The sequence below is a fragment of the Lethenteron reissneri genome, chromosome 65 (assembly GCF_015708825.2).
Source record: "Lethenteron reissneri isolate LAM-NWPU_2019-01 chromosome 65, ASM1570882v1, whole genome shotgun sequence".
In the NCBI taxonomy this organism is placed as follows: Eukaryota; Metazoa; Chordata; class Hyperoartia; order Petromyzontiformes; family Petromyzontidae; genus Lethenteron; species Lethenteron reissneri.
The window spans coordinates 3,991,406-4,011,109 of record NC_083843.1 but is presented as its reverse complement, the minus strand read 5'-3'; the positions used below and the strand labels follow the sequence as shown (position 1 = coordinate 4,011,109).

Genomic DNA, 19,704 nt, shown 5'->3' with positions numbered 1-19,704 from the left:
GTGTGAGACATTGACTGAGCGTCAGACACGGGCTGTGTGTGTGTGACACGGTCTGTGTCTGAGACACGGGCTGTGTGTGAGACAAGGGCTGCGCGTGAGACAAGGGCTGCGCATGAGACACGGGCTGTGTGAGACACGGGCTATGCGTGAGACACTGGTTGTGTGTGAGACACGGGCTTTGTAAGACACTGCCTGTACGACACGGGCTATGTGTGAGACACAGAATGTGTGTAAGACACGAGCTGTGTGTGAGACGATGGCTGTGTGAGACACTGGCTGTGTGTGAGACACGGGCTGTGTGTGAGACACGGGCTGTGTGTGAGCCACTGACTGTGTGTGAGACACGGGCTGTGTGTGAGACACGGGCTGTGTGTGAGACAAGGGCTGTGTGAGACACTGACTGTGTGTGAGACACGGGATGCGTTTGAGACACTGACTGTGTGTGAGACACTGGCTGTGTGTGAGACACGGGCTGTGTGTGAGACACTGACTGTGTGTGAGACACTGGCTAAGTGTGAGACACGGGCTGTGTGTGAGACACGGGCTGTGTGTGAGACAAGGTCTGTGTGAGACACTGACTGTGTGTGAGACACGGGATGTGTTTGAGACACTGACTGTGTGTGAGACACTGGCTGTGTGTGAGACGCTGGCTGTGTGTGAGACACTGGCTGTGTTTGAGACACGGGCTGTGTGTGAGACACGGGCTGTGTGTGAGCCACTGACTGTGTGTGAGACACGGGTTGTGTGTGAGACACGGGCTGTGTGTGAGACACTGGCTAAGTGTGAGACACGGGCTGTGTGTGAGACACTGGCTAAGTGTGAGACACGGGCTGTGTGTGAGACAAGGGCTGTGTGAGACACTGACTGTGTGTGAGACACGGGATGCGTTTGAGACACTGACTGTGTGTGAGACGCTGGCTGTGTGTGAGAAACGGGCTGTGTGAGACACGGGCTGTGTGTGAGACAAGGGCTGAGCGTCAGACACTGGCTGTGTGTGACATGGTTTGTGTGTGAGACACGGGCTGTGTGTGAGACAGGAGCTGTGTGTGAGACACGGTCTGTGTGAGACACTGGATGAGTGTGAGAAGCTGGCTTTGTGTGAGACATTGGCTGCGCGTCAGACACTGGCTGTTTGAGAGACACGGGCTGTGTGTGAGACACTGGCTGTGTGTGCGACAAGGGCTGCGCGTCTGACACTGGCTGTGTGTGAGACACGGGCTGTGTGTGACACGGTCTGTGTGTGAGACACGGGCTGTGTGTGACACGGGCTGTGTGTGACACGGGCTGTGTGTGAGACACTGCCTGTGTGAGAGACTGGCTGTGTGTGAGACACGGGCTGTGTCTGAGACACTGACTGAGCGTGAGACACGGGCTGTGTGTGTGACACTGTCTGTGTGTGAGATACTGGCTGAGTGTGAGACACAGGCTGTGTGTGAGACAAGGGCTGCGAGTGAGACACTGGCATTGTGAGGCACGGGCTGTATAAGACACTTGCTGTGTGAGAGACACGGGCTGTGTGTGTGACATTGGCTGTGTGAGATACGGGCTGTGTGTGAGACAATTGCTTTGTGTGAGACACTGGCTGTGTGAGAGACACTGACTGTGTGTGAGACACTGGCTGTGTCTGAGACACTGGCTGTATGTGAGACACCAGCTGTGTCTGAGACACTGGCTGTGTTTGAGACACTGGCTGGGTCTGAGACACTGGCTGTGTGTGAGACACTGGCTGTGTCTGAGACACTGGCTGTGTCTGAGACACTGGCTGTGTCTGAGACACTGGCTGTGTCTGAGACACGGGCTGTGTCTGAGACACTGGCTGTGGCTGAGGCACTGACTGAGCGTGAGACACGGGCTGTGTGTGAGACACGGTCTGTGTGTGAGACACGGGATGCGTTTGAGACACTGACTGTGTGTGAGACACTGGCTGTGTGTGAGACACGGGCTGTGTGTGAGACACTGACTGTGTGTGAGACACTGGCTAAGTGTGAGACACGGGCTGTGTGTGAGACACGGGCTGTGTGTGAGACAAGGTCTGTGTGAGACACTGACTGTGTGTGAGACACGGGATGCGTTTGAGACACTGACTGTGTGTGAGACACTGGCTGTGTGTGAGACGCTGGCTGTGTGTGAGACACTGGCTGTGTGTGAGACACGGGCTGTGTGTGAGACACGGGCTGTGTGTGAGCCACTGACTGTGTGTGAGACACGGGCTGTGTGTGAGACACGGGCTGTGTGTGAGACACTGGCTAAGTGTGGGACACGGGCTGTGTGTGAGACACGGGCTGTGTGTGAGACAAGGGCTGTGTGAGACACTGACTGTGTGTGAGACACGGGATGCGTTTGAGACACTGACTGTGTGTGAGACGCTGACTGTGTGTGAGACGCTGGCTGTGTGTGAGAAACGGGCTGTGTGAGACACGGGCTGTGTGTGAGACAAGGGCTGAGCGTCAGACACTGGCTGTGTGTGACATGGTTTGTGTGTGAGACACGGGCTGTGTGTGAGACAGGAGCTGTGTGTGAGACACGGTCTGTGTGAGACACTGGATGAGTGTGAGAAGCTGGCTTTGTGTGAGACATTGGCTGCGCGTCAGACACTGGCTGTTTGAGAGACACGGGCTGTGTGTGAGACACTGGCTGTGTGTGCGACAAGGGCTGCGCGTCTGACACTGGCTGTGTGTGAGACACGGGCTGTGTGTGACACGGTCTGTGTGTGAGACACGGGCTGTGTGTGACACGGGCTGTGTGTGACACGGGCTGTGTGTGAGACACTGCCTGTGTGAGAGACTGGCTGTGTGTGAGACACGGGCTGTGTCTGAGACACTGACTGAGCGTGAGACACGGGCTGTGTGTGTGACACGGTCTGTGTGTGAGACACGGGCTGAGTGTGAGACACAGGCTGTGTGTGAGACAAGGGCTGCGCGTGAGACACTGGCATTGTGAGGCACGGGCTGTATAAGACACTGGCTGTGTGAGAGACACGGGCTGTGTGTGTGACATTGGCTGTGTGAGAAACGGGTTGTGTGAGACAATTGCTTTGTGTGAGACACTGGCTGTGTGAGAGACACTGACTGTGTGTGAGACACTGGCTGTGTCTGAGACACTGGCTGTATGTGAGACACTGGCTGTGTGAGAGACACTGGCTGTGTGTGAGACACGGGCTGTGTGTGACACGGGCTGTGTGTGAGACACGGGCTGTTTCTGAGACACGGGCAGTGTGTGTGACACGGGCTGCGCGTGAGACACTGGCATTGTGAGGCACGGGCTGTATAAGACACTGGCTGTGTGAGAGACACGGGCTGTGTGTGTGACATTGGCTGTGTGAGATACGGGCTGTGTGTGAGACAATTGCTTTGTGTGAGACACTGGCTGTGTGAGAGACACTGACTCTGTGTGAGACACTGGCTGTGTCTGAGACACTGGCTGTATGTGAGACACTGGCTGTGTGAGAGACACTGGCTGTGTGTGAGACACCAGCTGTGTCTGAGACACTGGCTGTGTTTGAGACACTGGCTGGGTCTGAGACACTGGCTGTGTGTGAGACACTGGCTGTGTCTGAGACACTGGCTGTGTCTGAGACACGGGCTGTGTCTGAGACACTGGCTGTGTCTGAGGCACTGACTGAGCGTGAGACACGGGCTGTGTGTGAGACACGGTCTGTGTGTGAGACAAGGGCTGCGCGTGAGACACCGGCATTGTGAGACACGGGCTGTATAAGACACTGGCTGTGTGTGAGACAATTGCTTTGTGTGAGAAACGGGCTGTGTGAGACACGGGCTGTGTGATACACTGGTTGTGTGTGATACACTGGCTGTGTGAGAGACGGACTGTGTGAGACACGGGCTGTTTGTGAGACAAGGGCTGCGTGTCAGACACTGGCTGTGTGTGACACGGTTTGTGTGTGAGACACGGTTTGTGTGTGAGACACTGGCTGTTTGAGAGACACTTGCTGTCTGTGAGACACGGGCTGTGTATGAGACACTGGCTGTCTGTGAAATTGCCTGTGTGTGACATGGTCTGTGTGTGAGACAATTGCTGTGTCTGAGACACTGGCTGTGTTTGAGACACGGGCTGTGTGAGACACGGGCTGTGTGAGAGACGGACTGTGTGAGACATTGGCTGTGTGTGAGACCCTGGCTGAGTGTGAGACACTGGTTGTGTGTGAGACATTGGCTGAGTGTGATACTGCCTGTGGGACACGGGCTATATGTGAGACACTGGCTGAGTGTGACACTGCCTCTGGGACACGGGCTATATGTGAGAAACGGGCTGTGTGAGACACGGGCTGTGTGAGACACTGGCTGTACGTAAGACACGGGCTGAGTGTGACACTGTCTGTGGGACATGGGCTATGTGTGAGACACAGGATGTATGTGAGACACGGGCTGAGTGTGACACTGTCTGTGGGACATGGGCTATGTGTGAGACACAGGATGTATGTGAGACACGGGCTGTGTGAGAGACTGGCTGTGTGTGAGACACGGGCTGTGTCTGAGACACTGACTGAGCGTGAGACATGGGATGTGTGTGTGACACGGTCTGTGTGTGAGACACGGGCTGAGTGTGAGACATTGACTGAGCGTCAGACACGGGCTGTGTGTGTGTGACACGGTCTGTGTGTGAGACACGGGCTGTGTGTGAAACAAGGGCTGCGCGTGAGACAAGGGCTGCGCATGAGACACGGGCTGTGTGAGACACGGGCTATGCGTGAGACACTGGTTGTGTGTGAGACACGGGCTTTGTAAGACACTGCCTGTACGACACGGGCTATGTGTGAGACACAGAATGTGTGTAAGACACGAGCTGTGTGTGAGACGATGGCTGTGTGAGACACTGGCTGTGTGTGAGACACGAGCTGTGTGTGAGACACGGGCTGTGTGTGAGCCACTGACTGTGTGTGAGACACGGGCTGTGTGTGAGACACGGGCTGTGTGTGAGACAAGGGCTGTGTGAGACACTGACTGTGTGTGAGACACGGGATGCGTTTGAGACACTGACTGTGTGTGAGACACTGGCTGTGTGTGAGACACGGGCTGTGTGTGAGACACTGACTGTGTGTGAGACACTGGCTAAGTGTGAAACACGGGCTGTGTGTGAGTCACGGGCTGTGTGTGAGACAAGGTCTGTGTGAGACACTGACTGTGTGTGAGACACGGGATGCGTTTGAGACACTGACTGTGTGTGAGACACTGGCTGTGTGTGAGACGCTGGCTGTGTGTGAGACACTGGCTGTGTGTGAGACACGGGCTGTGTGTGAGACACGGGCTGTGTGTGAGCCAATGACTGTGTGTGAGACACGGGCTGTGTGTGAGACACGGGCTGTGTGTGAGACACTGGCTAAGTGTGAGACACGGGCTGTGTGTGAGACACGGGCTGTGTGTGAGACAAGGGCTGTGTGAGACACTGACTGTGTGTGAGACACGGGATGCGTTTGAGACACTGACTGTGTGTGAGACGCTGGCTGTGTGTGAGAAACGGGCTGTGTGAGACACGGGCTGTGTGTGAGACAAGGGCTGAGCGTCAGACACTGGCTGTGTGTGACATGGTTTGTGTGTGAGACACGGGCTGTGTGTGAGACAGGAGCTGTGTGTGAGACACGGTCTGTGTGAGACACTGGATGAGTGTGAGAAGCTGGCTTTGTGTGAGACATTGGCTGCGCGTCAGACACTGGCTTTTTTGAGAGACACGGGCTGTGTGTGAGACACTGGCTGTGTGTGCGACAAGGGCTGCGCGTCTGACACTGGCTGTGTGTGAGACGCTGGCTGTGTGTGTGACACGGTCTGTGTGTGAGACACGGGCTGTGTGTGACACGGGCTGTGTGTGACACGGGCTGTGTGTGAGACACTGCCTGTGTGAGAGACTGGCTGTGTGTGAGACACGGGCTGTTTCTGAGACACTGACTGAGCGTGAGACACGGGCTGTGTGTGTGACACGGTCTGTGTGTGAGACACGGGCTGAATGTGAGACACAGGCTGTGTGTGAGACAAGGGCTGCGCGTGAGACACTGGCATTGTGAGGCACGGGCTGTATAAGACACTGGCTGTGTGAGAGACACGGGCTGTGTGTGTGACATTGGCTGTGTGAGATACGGGCTGTGTGTGAGACAATTGCTTTGTGTGAGACACTGGCTGTGTGAGAGACACTGACTGTGTGTGAGACACTGGCTGTGTCTGAGACACTGGCTGTATGTGAGAAACTGGCTGTGTGAGAGACACTGGCTGTGTGTGAGACACCAGCTGTGTCTGAGACACTGGCTGTGTTTGAGACACTGGCTGGGTCTGAGACACTGGCTGTGTCTGAGACACTGGCTGTGTCTGAGACACTGGCTGTGTCTGAGACACGGGCTGTGTCTGAGACACTGGCTGTGTCTGAGGCACTGACTGAGCGTGAGACACGGGCTGTGTGTGAGACACGGTCTGTGTGTGAGACAAGGGCTGCGCGTGAGACACCGGCATTGTGAGACACGGGCTGTATAAGACACTGGCTGTGTGTGAGACAATTGCTTTGTGTGAGAAACGGGCTGTGTGAGACACGGGCTGTGTGATACACTGGCTGTGTGTGATACACTGGCTGTGTGAGAGACGGACTGTGTGAGACACGGGCTGTTTGTGAGACAAGGGCTGCGTGTCAGACACTGGCTGTGTGTGACACGGTTTGTGTGTGAGACACGGTTTGTGTTTGAGACACTGGCTGTTTGAGAGACACTTGCTGTCTGTGAGACACGGGCTGTGTATGAGACACTGGCTGTCTGTGAAACTGCCTGTGTGTGACATGGTCTGTGTGTGAGACAATTGCTGTGTCTGAGACACTGGCTGTGTTTGAGATACGGGCTGTGTGAGACACGGGCTGTGTGAGAGACGGACTGTGTGAGACATTGGCTGTGTGTGAGACCCTGGCTGAGTGTGAGACACTGGTTGTGTGTGAGACACTGGCTGAGTGTGATACTGCCTGTGGGACACGGGCTATATGTGAGACACTGGCTGAGTGTGACACTGCCTCTGGGACACGGGCTATATGTGAGAAACGGGCTGTGTGAGACACGGGCTGTGTGAGACACTGGCTGTACGTAAGACCAGGGCTGAGTGTGACACTGTCTGTGGGACATGGGCTATGTGTGAGACACAGGATGTATGTGAGACACGGGCTGAGTGTGACACTGTCTGTGGGACATGGGCTATGTGTGAGACACAGGATGTATGTGAGACACGGGCTGTGTGAGAGACTGGCTGTGTGTGAGACACGGGCTGTGTCTGAGACACTGACTGAGCGTGAGACATGGGATGTGTGTGTGACACGGTCTGTGTGTGAGACACTGGCTGAGTGTGAGACATTGACTGAGCGTCAGACACGGGCTGTGTGTGTGTGACACGGTCTGTGTCTGAGACACGGGCTGTGTGTGAGACAAGGGCTGCGCGTGAGACAAGGGCTGCGCATGAGACACGGGCTGTGTGAGACACGGGCTATGCGTGAGACACTGGTTGTGTGTGAGACACGGGCTTTGTAAGACACTGCCTGTACGACACGGGCTATGTGTGAGACACAGAATGTGTGTAAGACACGAGCTGTGTGTGAGACGATGGCTGTGTGAGACACTGGCTGTGTGTGAGACACGGGCTGTGTGTGAGACACGGGCTGTGTGTGAGCCACTGACTGTGTGTGAGACACGGGCTGTGTGTGAGACACGGGCTGTGTGTGAGACAAGGGCTGTGTGAGACACTGACTGTGTGTGAGACACGGGATGCGTTTGAGACACTGACTGTGTGTGAGACACTGGCTGTGTGTGAGACACGGGCTGTGTGTGAGACACTGACTGTGTGTGAGACACTGGCTAAGTGTGAGACACGGGCTGTGTGTGAGACACGGGCTGTGTGTGAGACAAGGTCTGTGTGAGACACTGACTGTGTGTGAGACACGGGATGTGTTTGAGACACTGACTGTGTGTGAGACACTGGCTGTGTGTGAGACGCTGGCTGTGTGTGAGACACTGGCTGTGTTTGAGACACGGGCTGTGTGTGAGACACGGGCTGTGTGTGAGCCACTGACTGTGTGTGAGACACGGGTTGTGTGTGAGACACGGGCTGTGTGTGAGACACTGGCTAAGTGTGAGACACGGGCTGTGTGTGAGACACTGGCTAAGTGTGAGACACGGGCTGTGTGTGAGACAAGGGCTGTGTGAGACACTGACTGTGTGTGAGACACGGGATGCGTTTGAGACACTGACTGTGTGTGAGACGCTGGCTGTGTGTGAGAAACGGGCTGTGTGAGACACGGGCTGTGTGTGAGACAAGGGCTGAGCGTCAGACACTGGCTGTGTGTGACATGGTTTGTGTGTGAGACACGGGCTGTGTGTGAGACAGGAGCTGTGTGTGAGACACGGTCTGTGTGAGACACTGGATGAGTGTGAGAAGCTGGCTTTGTGTGAGACATTGGCTGCGCGTCAGACACTGGCTGTTTGAGAGACACGGGCTGTGTGTGAGACACTGGCTGTGTGTGCGACAAGGGCTGCGCGTCTGACACTGGCTGTGTGTGAGACACGGGCTGTGTGTGACACGGTCTCTGTGTGAGACACGGGCTGTGTGTGACACGGGCTGTGTGTGACACGGGCTGTGTGTGAGACACTGCCTGTGTGAGAGACTGGCTGTGTGTGAGACACGGGCTGTGTCTGAGACACTGACTGAGCGTGAGACACGGGCTGTGTGTGTGACACTGTCTGTGTGTGAGATACTGGCTGAGTGTGAGACACAGGCTGTGTGTGAGACAAGGGCTGCGAGTGAGACACTGGCATTGTGAGGCACGGGCTGTATAAGACACTTGCTGTGTGAGAGACACGGGCTGTGTGTGTGACATTGGCTGTGTGAGATACGGGCTGTGTGTGAGACAATTGCTTTGTGTGAGACACTGGCTGTGTGAGAGACACTGACTGTGTGTGAGACACTGGCTGTGTCTGAGACACTGGCTGTATGTGAGACACCAGCTGTGTCTGAGACACTGGCTGTGTTTGAGACACTGGCTGGGTCTGAGACACTGGCTGTGTGTGAGACACTGGCTGTGTCTGAGACACTGGCTGTGTCTGAGACACTGGCTGTGTCTGAGACACTGGCTGTGTCTGAGACACGGGCTGTGTCTGAGACACTGGCTGTGGCTGAGGCACTGACTGAGCGTGAGACACGGGCTGTGTGTGAGACACGGTCTGTGTGTGAGACACGGGATGCGTTTGAGACACTGACTGTGTGTGAGACACTGGCTGTGTGTGAGACACGGGCTGTGTGTGAGACACTGACTGTGTGTGAGACACTGGCTAAGTGTGAGACACGGGCTGTGTGTGAGACACGGGCTGTGTGTGAGACAAGGTCTGTGTGAGACACTGACTGTGTGTGAGACACGGGATGCGTTTGAGACACTGACTGTGTGTGAGACACTGGCTGTGTGTGAGACGCTGGCTGTGTGTGAGACACTGGCTGTGTGTGAGACACGGGCTGTGTGTGAGACACGGGCTGTGTGTGAGCCACTGACTGTGTGTGAGACACGGGCTGTGTGTGAGACACGGGCTGTGTGTGAGACACTGGCTAAGTGTGGGACACGGGCTGTGTGTGACACACGGGCTGTGTGTGAGACAAGGGCTGTGTGAGACACTGACTGTGTGTGAGACACGGGATGCGTTTGAGACACTGACTGTGTGTGAGACGCTGACTGTGTGTGAGACGCTGGCTGTGTGTGAGAAACGGGCTGTGTGAGACACGGGCTGTGTGTGAGACAAGGGCTGAGCGTCAGACACTGGCTGTGTGTGACATGGTTTGTGTGTGAGACACGGGCTGTGTGTGAGACAGGAGCTGTGTGTGAGACACGGTCTGTGTGAGACACTGGATGAGTGTGAGAAGCTGGCTTTGTGTGAGACATTGGCTGCGCGTCAGACACTGGCTGTTTGAGAGACACGGGCTGTGTGTGAGACACTGGCTGTGTGTGCGACAAGGGCTGCGCGTCTGACACTGGCTGTGTGTGAGACACGGGCTGTGTGTGACACGGTCTGTGTGTGAGACACGGGCTGTGTGTGACACGGGCTGTGTGTGACACGGGCTGTGTGTGAGACACTGCCTGTGTGAGAGACTGGCTGTGTGTGAGACACGGGCTGTGTCTGAGACACTGACTGAGCGTGAGACACGGGCTGTGTGTGTGACACGGTCTGTGTGTGAGACACGGGCTGAGTGTGAGACACAGGCTGTGTGTGAGACAAGGGCTGCGCGTGAGACACTGGCATTGTGAGGCACGGGCTGTATAAGACACTGGCTGTGTGAGAGACACGGCCTGTGTGTGTGACATTGGCTGTGTGAGAAACGGGTTGTGTGAGACAATTGCTTTGTGTGAGACACTGGCTGTGTGAGAGACACTGACTGTGTGTGAGACACTGGCTGTGTCTGAGACACTGGCTGTATGTGAGACACTGGCTGTGTGAGAGACACTGGCTGTGTGTGAGACACCAGCTGTGTCTGAGACACTGGCTGTGTTTGAGACACTGGCTGGGTCTGAGACACTGGCTGTGTGTGAGACACTGGCTGTGTCTGAGACACTGGCTGTGTCTGAGACACTGGCTGTGTCTGAGACACGGGCTGTGTCTGAGACACTGGCTGTGTCTGAGGCACTGACTGAGCGTGAGACACGGGCTGTGTGTGAGACACGGTCTGTGTGTGAGACAAGGGCTGCGCGTGAGACACCGGCATTGTGAGACACGGGCTGTATAAGACACTGGCTGTGTGTGAGACAATTGCTTTGTGTGAGAAACGGGCTGTGTGAGACACGGGCTGTGTGATACACTGGCTGTGTGTGATACACTGGCTGTGTGAGAGACGGACTGTGTGAGACACGGGCTGTTTGTGAGACAAGGGCTGCGTGTCAGACACTGGCTGTGTGTGACACGGTTTGTGTGTGAGACACGGTTTGTGTGTGAGACACTGGCTGTTTGAGAGACACTTGCTGTCTGTGAGACACGGGCTGTGTATGAGACACTGGCTGTCTGTGAAACTGCCTGTGTGTGACATGGTCTGTGTGTGAGACAATTGCTGTGTCTGAGACACTGGCTGTGTTTGAGACACGGGCTGTGTGAGACACGGGCTGTGTGAGAGACGGACTGTGTGAGACATTGGCTGTGTGTGAGACCCTGGCTGAGTGTGAGACGCTGGTTGTGTGTGAGACACTGGCTGAGTGTGATACTGCCTGTGGGACACGGGCTATATGTGAGACACTGGCTGAGTGTGACACTGCCTCTGGGACACGGGCTATATGTGAGAAACGGGCTGTGTGAGACACGGGCTGTGTGAGACACTGGCTGTACGTAAGACACGGGCTGAGTGTGACACTGTCTGTGGGACATAGGCTATGTGTGAGACACAGGATGTATGTGAGACACGGGCTGAGTGTGACACTGTCTGTGGGACATGGGCTATGTGTGAGACACAGGATGTATGTGAGACACGGGCTGTGTGAGAGACACTGACTGTGTGTGAGACACTGGCTGTGTGTGAGACACGGGCTGTGTGTGAGACACTGACTGTGTGTGAGACACTGGCTAAGTGTGAGACACGGGATGCGTTTGAGACACTGACTGTGTGTGAGACACGGGCTGTGTGTGAGACACTGGCTGTGTGTGAGACACTGGCTGTGTGTGAGACGCTGGCTGTGTGTGAGACACTGGCTGTGTGTGAGACACGGGCTGTGTGTGAGACACGGGCTGTGTGTGAGCCACTGACTGTGTGTGAGACACGGGCTGTGTGTGAGACACGGGCTGTGTGTGAGACACTGGCTAAGTGTGAGACACGGCTGTGTGTGAGACACGGGCTGTGTGTGAGACAAGGGCTGTGTGAGACACTGACTGTGTGTGAGACACGGGATGCGTTTGAGACACTGACTGTGTGTGAGACGCTGGCTGTGTGTGAGAAACGGGCTGTGTGAGACACGGGCTGTGTGTGAGACAAGGGCTGAGCGTCAGACACTGGCTGTGTGTGACATGGTTTGTGTGTGAGACACGGGCTGTGTGAGAAACACGGGCTGTGTGTGAGACACGGGCTGTGTGTGAGACAGGCTGTGTGTGAGACACGGGCTGTTTGTGAGACACTGGCTAAGTGTGAGACACGGGCTGTGTGTGAGACACTGGCTAAGTGTGATACACTGGCTGTGTGTGAGACACTGGCTGTACGTGAGACACGGGCTGTGTGTGAGACACGGGCTGTGTGAGACACTGGCTGTGTGTGAGACACTGGCTGTACGTGAGACACTGGATGTATGTGAGACACGGGCTGTGTGTGAGACACGGGCTGTGTGTGAGACAGGCTGTGTGTGAGACACGGGCTGTGTGTGAGACACTGGCTAAGTGTGAGACACGGGCTGTGTGTGAGACACTGGCTAAGTGTGATACACTGGCTGTGTGTGAGACACTGGCTGTACGTGAGACACGGGCTGTGTGTGAGACACGGGCTGTGTGAGACAAGAGCTGCGCGTGAGACACCGGCATTGTGAGACACGGGCTGTATAAGACACTGGCTGTGTGAGAGACTGGCTGTGTGTGAGACACGGGCTGTGTGTGTGACATTGGCTGTGTGAGATACGGGCTGTGTGTGAGACAATTGCTTTGTGTGAGACACTGGCTGTATGAGAGACACTGACTGTGTGTGAGACACTGGCTGTGTCTGAGACAATGGCTGTATGTGAGACACTGGCTGTGTGAGAGACACTGTCTGTGTGTGAGACACCAGCTGTGTCTGTGACACTGGCTGTGTCTGAGACACTGGCTGTGTCTGAGACACTGGCTGTGTCTTAGACACTGGCTGTGTCTGAGACACTGGCTGTGTGTGAGACACTGGCTGTGTCTGAGACACGGGCTGTGTTTGAGACACTGGCTGTGTCTGAGACACTGGCTGTGTGTGAGACACTGGCTGTTTGTGAGACACTGGCTGTGTGTGAGAGAGTCTTGCAAAACAACCCCCTACCTCCTTGTGGTGCCGGACGGGCAACGCTGTGGTGGGCAGTGAAGTGGGGGAGGGTCAATTCCGATTGGCCTTTCCCTTCATGGCGTTTGTAACCAACACTGCGGCTAAATGGGGGCTCTGGATGGGTGTGAAGGGCTTGTTACTCCTCCACCTTAAATTATTTACCACTAAACCACGTCGAAAATAGGTTTTAAAAAATCTTGTGCCGGAGACCCCGGGGGGACAGGCATCTATGAGATCTCCTGGCCAAACCAAATTTGGCGAAGCCATGAGACTGAATCTTTACCCTCAGGGCTCCTCCAGAAACAACAAAAAACCACTACGTGTAACCATGTGAAATGTTCGAACGCTCCCTGCGGAGGAGAGGCTGCCACTCCTCTGTTGGGAGCTAGATTGGTACCGCCTGGATCTCTGTGGTATTCAGGAGGTCCGGTGGACCTGCTCTGGCTCCTACCACCATGAGGGTGGACAGTCCTCTACTCGGGGCAGGAGACTGCCAAACAACAGGGTGTGGCTCCTCTTCTGAATAAAATAATGAAGGGGGCGTGGGAGCGTGGCGGTGATGTGTGGGAAGCTGTAAGACCCAGTCTACTTTGGGCTCGCCTTCCCATCAACCGAAGGCGAGGAGTGGTGGTCATGGTTTTCTTATGCCCCCACAGAAGACGAACATCCGTGGAGGGATGCAAGCAAGGCCGATTAGTCAGATGCCTTCTATGACCTCCTGTCACAGGTGCGAGCTAAAGTGGCCCCTCGGAATAGAGTCATCTTGTTGGGTCACTTCAATGCCCGAGTTGGCCAAAATGCTGGCATCTGGTCTGGAGTAATTAGAAGGCATGGGCCAGATGAGCTCAATAACAACGACAGGAGGCTGCAGGATTTTGTTCAGCCCATGGGCTTGTTATTACCAACACTCTGTTCCAGAAACCGGCGCATCCACACCACATCATGGATGCATGCCGGGTCCAAGCAAGAACATCTGCTGGACTACATAGTAATGGAACAGCGGATGCGGGTCCATGTACTTGACACCAGGACCTACCGTGGAGCTGATCTGCCCACTGACCATTGACTTGTCATCTGTAAGAAGCACCTGCCATTCTTCCACTCCGGTGGTGGGTGTACATCCAGGACCGCATTCAAACCCTTAGTGGCATTGTCTCAGCTAGCTGATGAAAGTTGCAAGCGAGAATTTCATCATCACTTGCAGCTGGGGTTGGCATCGTCCCCCAATCCTCCTGATGTCGAGGGAAAAATGGGCTCATGAAGCTGCAATGGCTGCTTTTGGTCCACGATCTAGACCTTCCCAGAGACCCTGACTGACAGAGGAGGTGTTCAACCTGGCTGAGTAACAAGCTACAGGCCCACTCTCATTGGCTACAGTATCCCAGGCGGAGAATGAGGGGGCTTATCGCAGCCTTACCTCGGAGATTCGGAGAGCTGTGAGGCGCTACAAGGATGGGTGGTGGTCGCGGGTTGCTGAGGAGATGGAGTCTGCCTCAGTGGCACGCGATGACAAAAATCACTCTTTAACTCCATTAAAAAAGTAACCTGCAGCGCCACACCTATTACCATCATTAGGGGAAAGAACGGTGATCCAATCTCCGACCCCCAGGAACAGGTTTGCAGATTTGCTGAGCATTTGTGAGGTCCTGGGGGAGGGGAAATCCCTTAGCTAGGAAAACAACGTGGGACAAGGTGGGGATGACCCTGCTGAGGCTGCGGCGCCTCAAATATTGGAGGAGGAAGTCGCCCCCTGTGAGTGGCTGGCTGAGGAGCCATCTGTTGAAGAAGGCGATACAGAGTCTGAAACCAGGAAAGGCACCGGGCAGAGATGATCTCCAAAGCGAAATGCTGAGGGAGCGTGGAGTTTGTGCACAGACTGCCCGACATGACATCATAACAACAGTTTGGACCGCTGGACAGGTTCCGCAGGATTGGAAGGATGCCCTTGTGGTCCCCCTCATTAAGAAGGGGGACCTCCCAGACTGTAACAACTACAGGGGCATCTTGCTCCTCAGTGTGCCAGGTGGGGTCCTGGCAAGGATTATTCAACAACGCCTTGCTAGGCACGCTTAGGAGAGGCTTGCGGAGCCCCAATACGGTTTCAGGTCGAGGCGGTCTGGCACAGATGCCATATTTTCTGTCCGTCTGCTAAAGCAGAGGTGTAGGGAATTCCAACAAGACCTACATCTCTGCTTTATTGACCTGGTTAAGGCCTATGATACCGTCAGTAGGCCTGGGCTCTGGGTTGTTCTTCGTGCTTTCGGAGTCCCTGACCCTCTGCTCATGATCATTAAGGACCTTCATGATGGTGAGCGGGCCCAGGTAAAGCTACGTGGCCGGGAGTACACCTTGGGGTGCGACAGGGATGTCCTCTGGCTCCCACATTATTTAACATCTATTTTGACCAAGTAGTTTGTGATTCCTTCAATAGCTGTACCTGAGGAATTTCCACTTGGTAAAGATACAATGGGAGGCTGATCGATGCCCAGGTATGGTCAGGGGATGGCTCCCTATTGCTCAACCACGTTATGTATGCCAATGATCTGGTAATTGCTGCTCACTCAGAGGAGGAGTTGGAGGCGCTGCTGCTGAACCTGGAGCTTCCCATATTTTCTGTCCGTCTGCTAAATAGGTGGCAAGCTCATGGTAAGGCCTTACCATCAGCCCGACCAAAACTAAGCACCTGCCAGGGTAGTTTGTACCATTGGACACTCCACCCCAACAACTCCCAATTGGTGATAGGGCAGTTGTGGAGATAGTGGAGAGTTTCCCATTCGTTGGCAGTGTTGTCATGGCCGGCTCCGGTTTAACAGCAGAGGTCTCACTCTGAATCAGTCGGGTGGCAATATCTTTTCATCGGTTGCGTAACGCTGTGTTGAAGCTGCCTGGTCTGTCGCTCCGCACGAAGCTTCAGGTCTTCTCGTCCACGGTCTCTCCCTCCCTTCTCTACGCTTGCGAAACGTGGACCCCCCTAATGGAGCATCTTCGCCGGTTAGAAACATATCGGCTGGCCTGCCTACGATCCATCCTGGGTTTAACCAGGCTGGATTGTGTGAGGAGCTCACAAATCCTTGAAAGATGTGGACAAAGTCCCATTGGTGAGCTCCTGGGCTTGCAAGGCTGCGCTGGCTGGGTCATGTAGCCCGCATGCCAAGCCACCACATTCCTTAACAGCTTTTGTTCGGCCGGATTGAGGTGGCTAAACGGGCGGGGCACGGGCTAGAGAAGAGATGGAGTGATGTGGTACAAGAGGACGTGGAGCTGAATGGACTTGCCGATGACTGGTTCCAGCGATGTCAATATCGGCCACTGTGGAGGAGGCTCGTGAAGGACGCTACTGAGCAGTTGGAGTCAGTCGCCCTCCAACAACAACGGAGGGCGGAGGAGCGACGCTCACAACAACGAGCGGAGCGCTGGGTGGCTAAAGCACAGCAAGTTGGCACAGTAGGGGGCACAGGTTGTGCATCAGCCAGTCATCTCGGTCTGTCGACTCGTGGCACATGGGTTTGCCCTGCGACCTCCTGCCCGCGGGCCATCGACACTTCACTTGGCCTCAACGTGCACAAAGCCTGGCACAAGCGCCGTGGTGACGTCACCACCACTTACTGGCGAATGGCGGTTGTCGTTGTTATTGTGAGACACGGGCTGCCTGTGAGACACTGGCTGTGAGACACGGGCTGTGTGTGAGACACTGGCTGTGTATGAGACACTGGCTGTTTGTGAGGCGCGGGCTGTGTGTGCTATGGATGCTGAGTGTTCGTTCCAATGCTGTGGTTATTCGAGGCGTGTGTGATGCTGTTGGTGGTTGTCCCAGGAGAGAGATCCCAAAGGAATCTGCACCCCCACCTCCCACTTCACTGGACGCTACCACGATCCGCTCCCTTGAAAGGGTCGTGAACAGATTCCTGCCTTTCGCTTGTGAGTTCCTCAGTCTTGCACGCGCGTGTCCTGCTGTGTTGCACTGCACTTCTGTGCTCCCCACCTTCATGATCTTTTCATTTTATTTTACCAGGTAAGGAACCCAATGAACCATGTCGCTCCTTTTCGGACCTGACTATCACAAATGACAGCTTTAAGAAGTGGCTCATCACGTGGATATTTATAGCAGCAGCCAAATCCAATGAATGCAAATTAGTTCTAAATGTGGAAGGAAAAACGCGAGGAGCCAGGGAAAAATCCACGCCACCACGGGGAGAGAGATGCAAACCCTGAAAGAGAGCGACATGGATCAGTGGGCTCTACCTGGTGAAATGAAATTAGTTTAACAGTTTCAATATTCCACTAAGCCCTACTTCTGTGTTTGCGAGCACCAGCACCTATGAAAGCCGGAACGGCACACGAGCAGGTGGGTAGCCAGCACCACGCCCGGCTGCCTGTCTCCCTCGTGTAAAATGTTTACACATCACACCAGCAGAGGGCAGCACAGCGTAAACCATTGTTTGTACAGCCCCCCTAATCTTCTAAGTTCACGATCCCCACCATCGCCAAGGTCCATTGACGAGAGAGGTGAAATATGGTCAAATAACCCCTCCCAGGATGCAGACGGCGTAGGGAGGCGCTCATCCAGCAGTGGAGTGACACACAATGTCTGTGCGTGGATGTGAGTGTGTGAGGCTGTGGTGGCTATGGTACAGGTGTCATGTTTGTCGAGAGACGCTGCTACCACTACACACACCCATGATCATATTAGTGTAGTACTATTATTATTATTACTTATTTATTCACTTATTATTATTCACTAATGTGTACACAAATACTGTGTGTGTTGACTCTTCTCCGCGCACGGCCCGCTCACACTCCCCGCTCCTGCGCACCGCTGGTTGGCGGCACGCACGGAGGCTACCCTCGGACTGCCACGTGGCCGCTGGCGTTCCGAAGGCGCGAGACGTGGTCCCGCTTCCAGATTTCCCACACTGACATCGAGCCTCTTCCTGCTTCCCCTTATATTCCTCTCACGCAGAGCCAAGCCCCGCCTCTAGCCACGCCCTTTCCAGAACCCTTCAGCTCTGCCCTTAAACTTTGGCTCAAATGAACCCACTTAATTTGATTGGCTTATGGCTGATGCAGCGGATCCTATCCAGCTGATCAGCGACCGTCGGTGTACTCTCTTATTACATCACCCCCCCCCCCCCCCCCCTGGTGTTACAGCCTAGCCATCCCGGCTAGGAACGAGGTAACTCAGGTAATTACAGAGAGACACCGTGAATCATTAACAGAAAAATAAGAAGTGGATGCATAACGACACAACACGCGCAATAGCAAGTAAGAAAGAAACATCAACGAAATAGAATTGATTTAGAACGGGTACGAGACGCCGGACCATTTCCGGCATTAGCACGAGGTCCCGCTGGCTGCGACACAGTGGGAGGCTCAAGTGCGGAGGGCTCGGCGACTGCTGTAATGGGTGAAGGGCCGGCCGGAGCAGGCTCATCAGCAACAGAAGGAGTCCTCAGGGCCCTCGCGTCTGTGGGAGGCAAAACAGGCTCCTTCGGGGGATCAACCAGCATATGGGGTGGCACGTCGGATGCATCAGACGGATCGACACGCGGGGGAAAGAAGGGTTTCAACCGGGACGTATGGACGTACCAACGGCGCAGACCGGCCCGGATACCCACACATTGAGGATGTCGAATTTCTATCAACTCCACAGGCCCCCGCCACGGCCTGTGCAATTTAGGGGAGGTGCCCACCGGCACCTTTGGGGCAATGAAGCCAGTCTCAGTCGCCCACAGACCACGGCATGTCACGATGCGTCCACGAGCACACCGCTCGTTACGAGCTTTGGTCTTGGCCGCGCTGACCCGTACTGCCTCCCATGCTTTTGCCACACGGCGTACAGAGTCGCGGATATGTTCAGGACGGGTCTGTTTGGGCCCTTTCATGGGCATTCCCAGTAGCACGCCAATCAGTGGTACATTCTCCCGTCCATACATGAGGAAAAACGGCGAGTACCCGGTGGATGCATGTGGGGCCATACAGTAGGCAGAGAGCACGCTAGGAACGTGTAGGTCCCAATCGGCCTCACTCACAGTGTGGCAGAGCATGGCGGAAAAGGTATGGTTCAATCGCTCGACCATCCCGTCCATTTGCGGATGGTAAGGCGAAGTCCATATCTTCTTAGTGCCCAACGCATCACACACATCATGTAGCAATTTCGACGAAAAATTCCAACCGTGATCCGTAAGCAATTCTTCCGGTGCGCCTTTGTCCATCACATAACCGTTCAAAAATGCTCCCGTAATGGAAGACGCCGATTGATGGGGCAAGGCTCAAGCCATTGGCAATCTTGAAAAATATTCCACCCCCACCAACACGAATTTATTGCCTCGGGCCGTGAGAGGAAAAGGCCTGAGGATATCAAGGGCCACTAGCTCGTTATTCCGTGTAACCTGAATAGATTTCAAGGGTGGAACATATTTCTGGCGAGGTGGTTTCCATTGAGCGCATTCGAGGTAGGCACGGATAGCATTAGCGACATTGGCTGTCTTGCCAGGCCAAAAATAATATTTCTGTAGCGTTAATAAGGATTTTCTGCATACCCAAGTGTAACAATTTCTCAGCATGCAACACCCAAATCAATTCGCGTCAGAGCGCGACGGGAACCACCACACGCCAACGTTCCAACAAATTGTCTCTCCACATCAGCAGACCATCTTGGAAAGCCGCCTGCGGCGAGCCGTCCCCCGCCGAGGACATATGCGACCCGCAACGAAACTAACGAGTCACC

At 54.9% G+C, this 19,704-nt stretch overlaps 1 protein-coding gene across 3 annotated transcripts in view; it reads left to right on the top strand.

Annotated features, from left to right (window-relative positions):
- The window catches only part of LOC133359519 (E3 ubiquitin/ISG15 ligase TRIM25-like), an 87,573-nt gene that overhangs the window by 56,491 nt on the left and 11,378 nt on the right, over positions 1 to 19,704 (top strand). The window contains exon 5 of one of the 3 annotated variants that reach the window (XM_061577937.1): positions 16,792 to 16,895. The exons of the other annotated variants lie outside the window; for them this stretch is intronic. Within the exon in view, the coding sequence (XP_061433921.1) occupies positions 16,792 to 16,895 (104 nt within the window). The remainder of the gene's footprint in view (positions 1 to 16,791; positions 16,896 to 19,704) is intronic. 3 annotated transcript variants of the gene reach the window in all.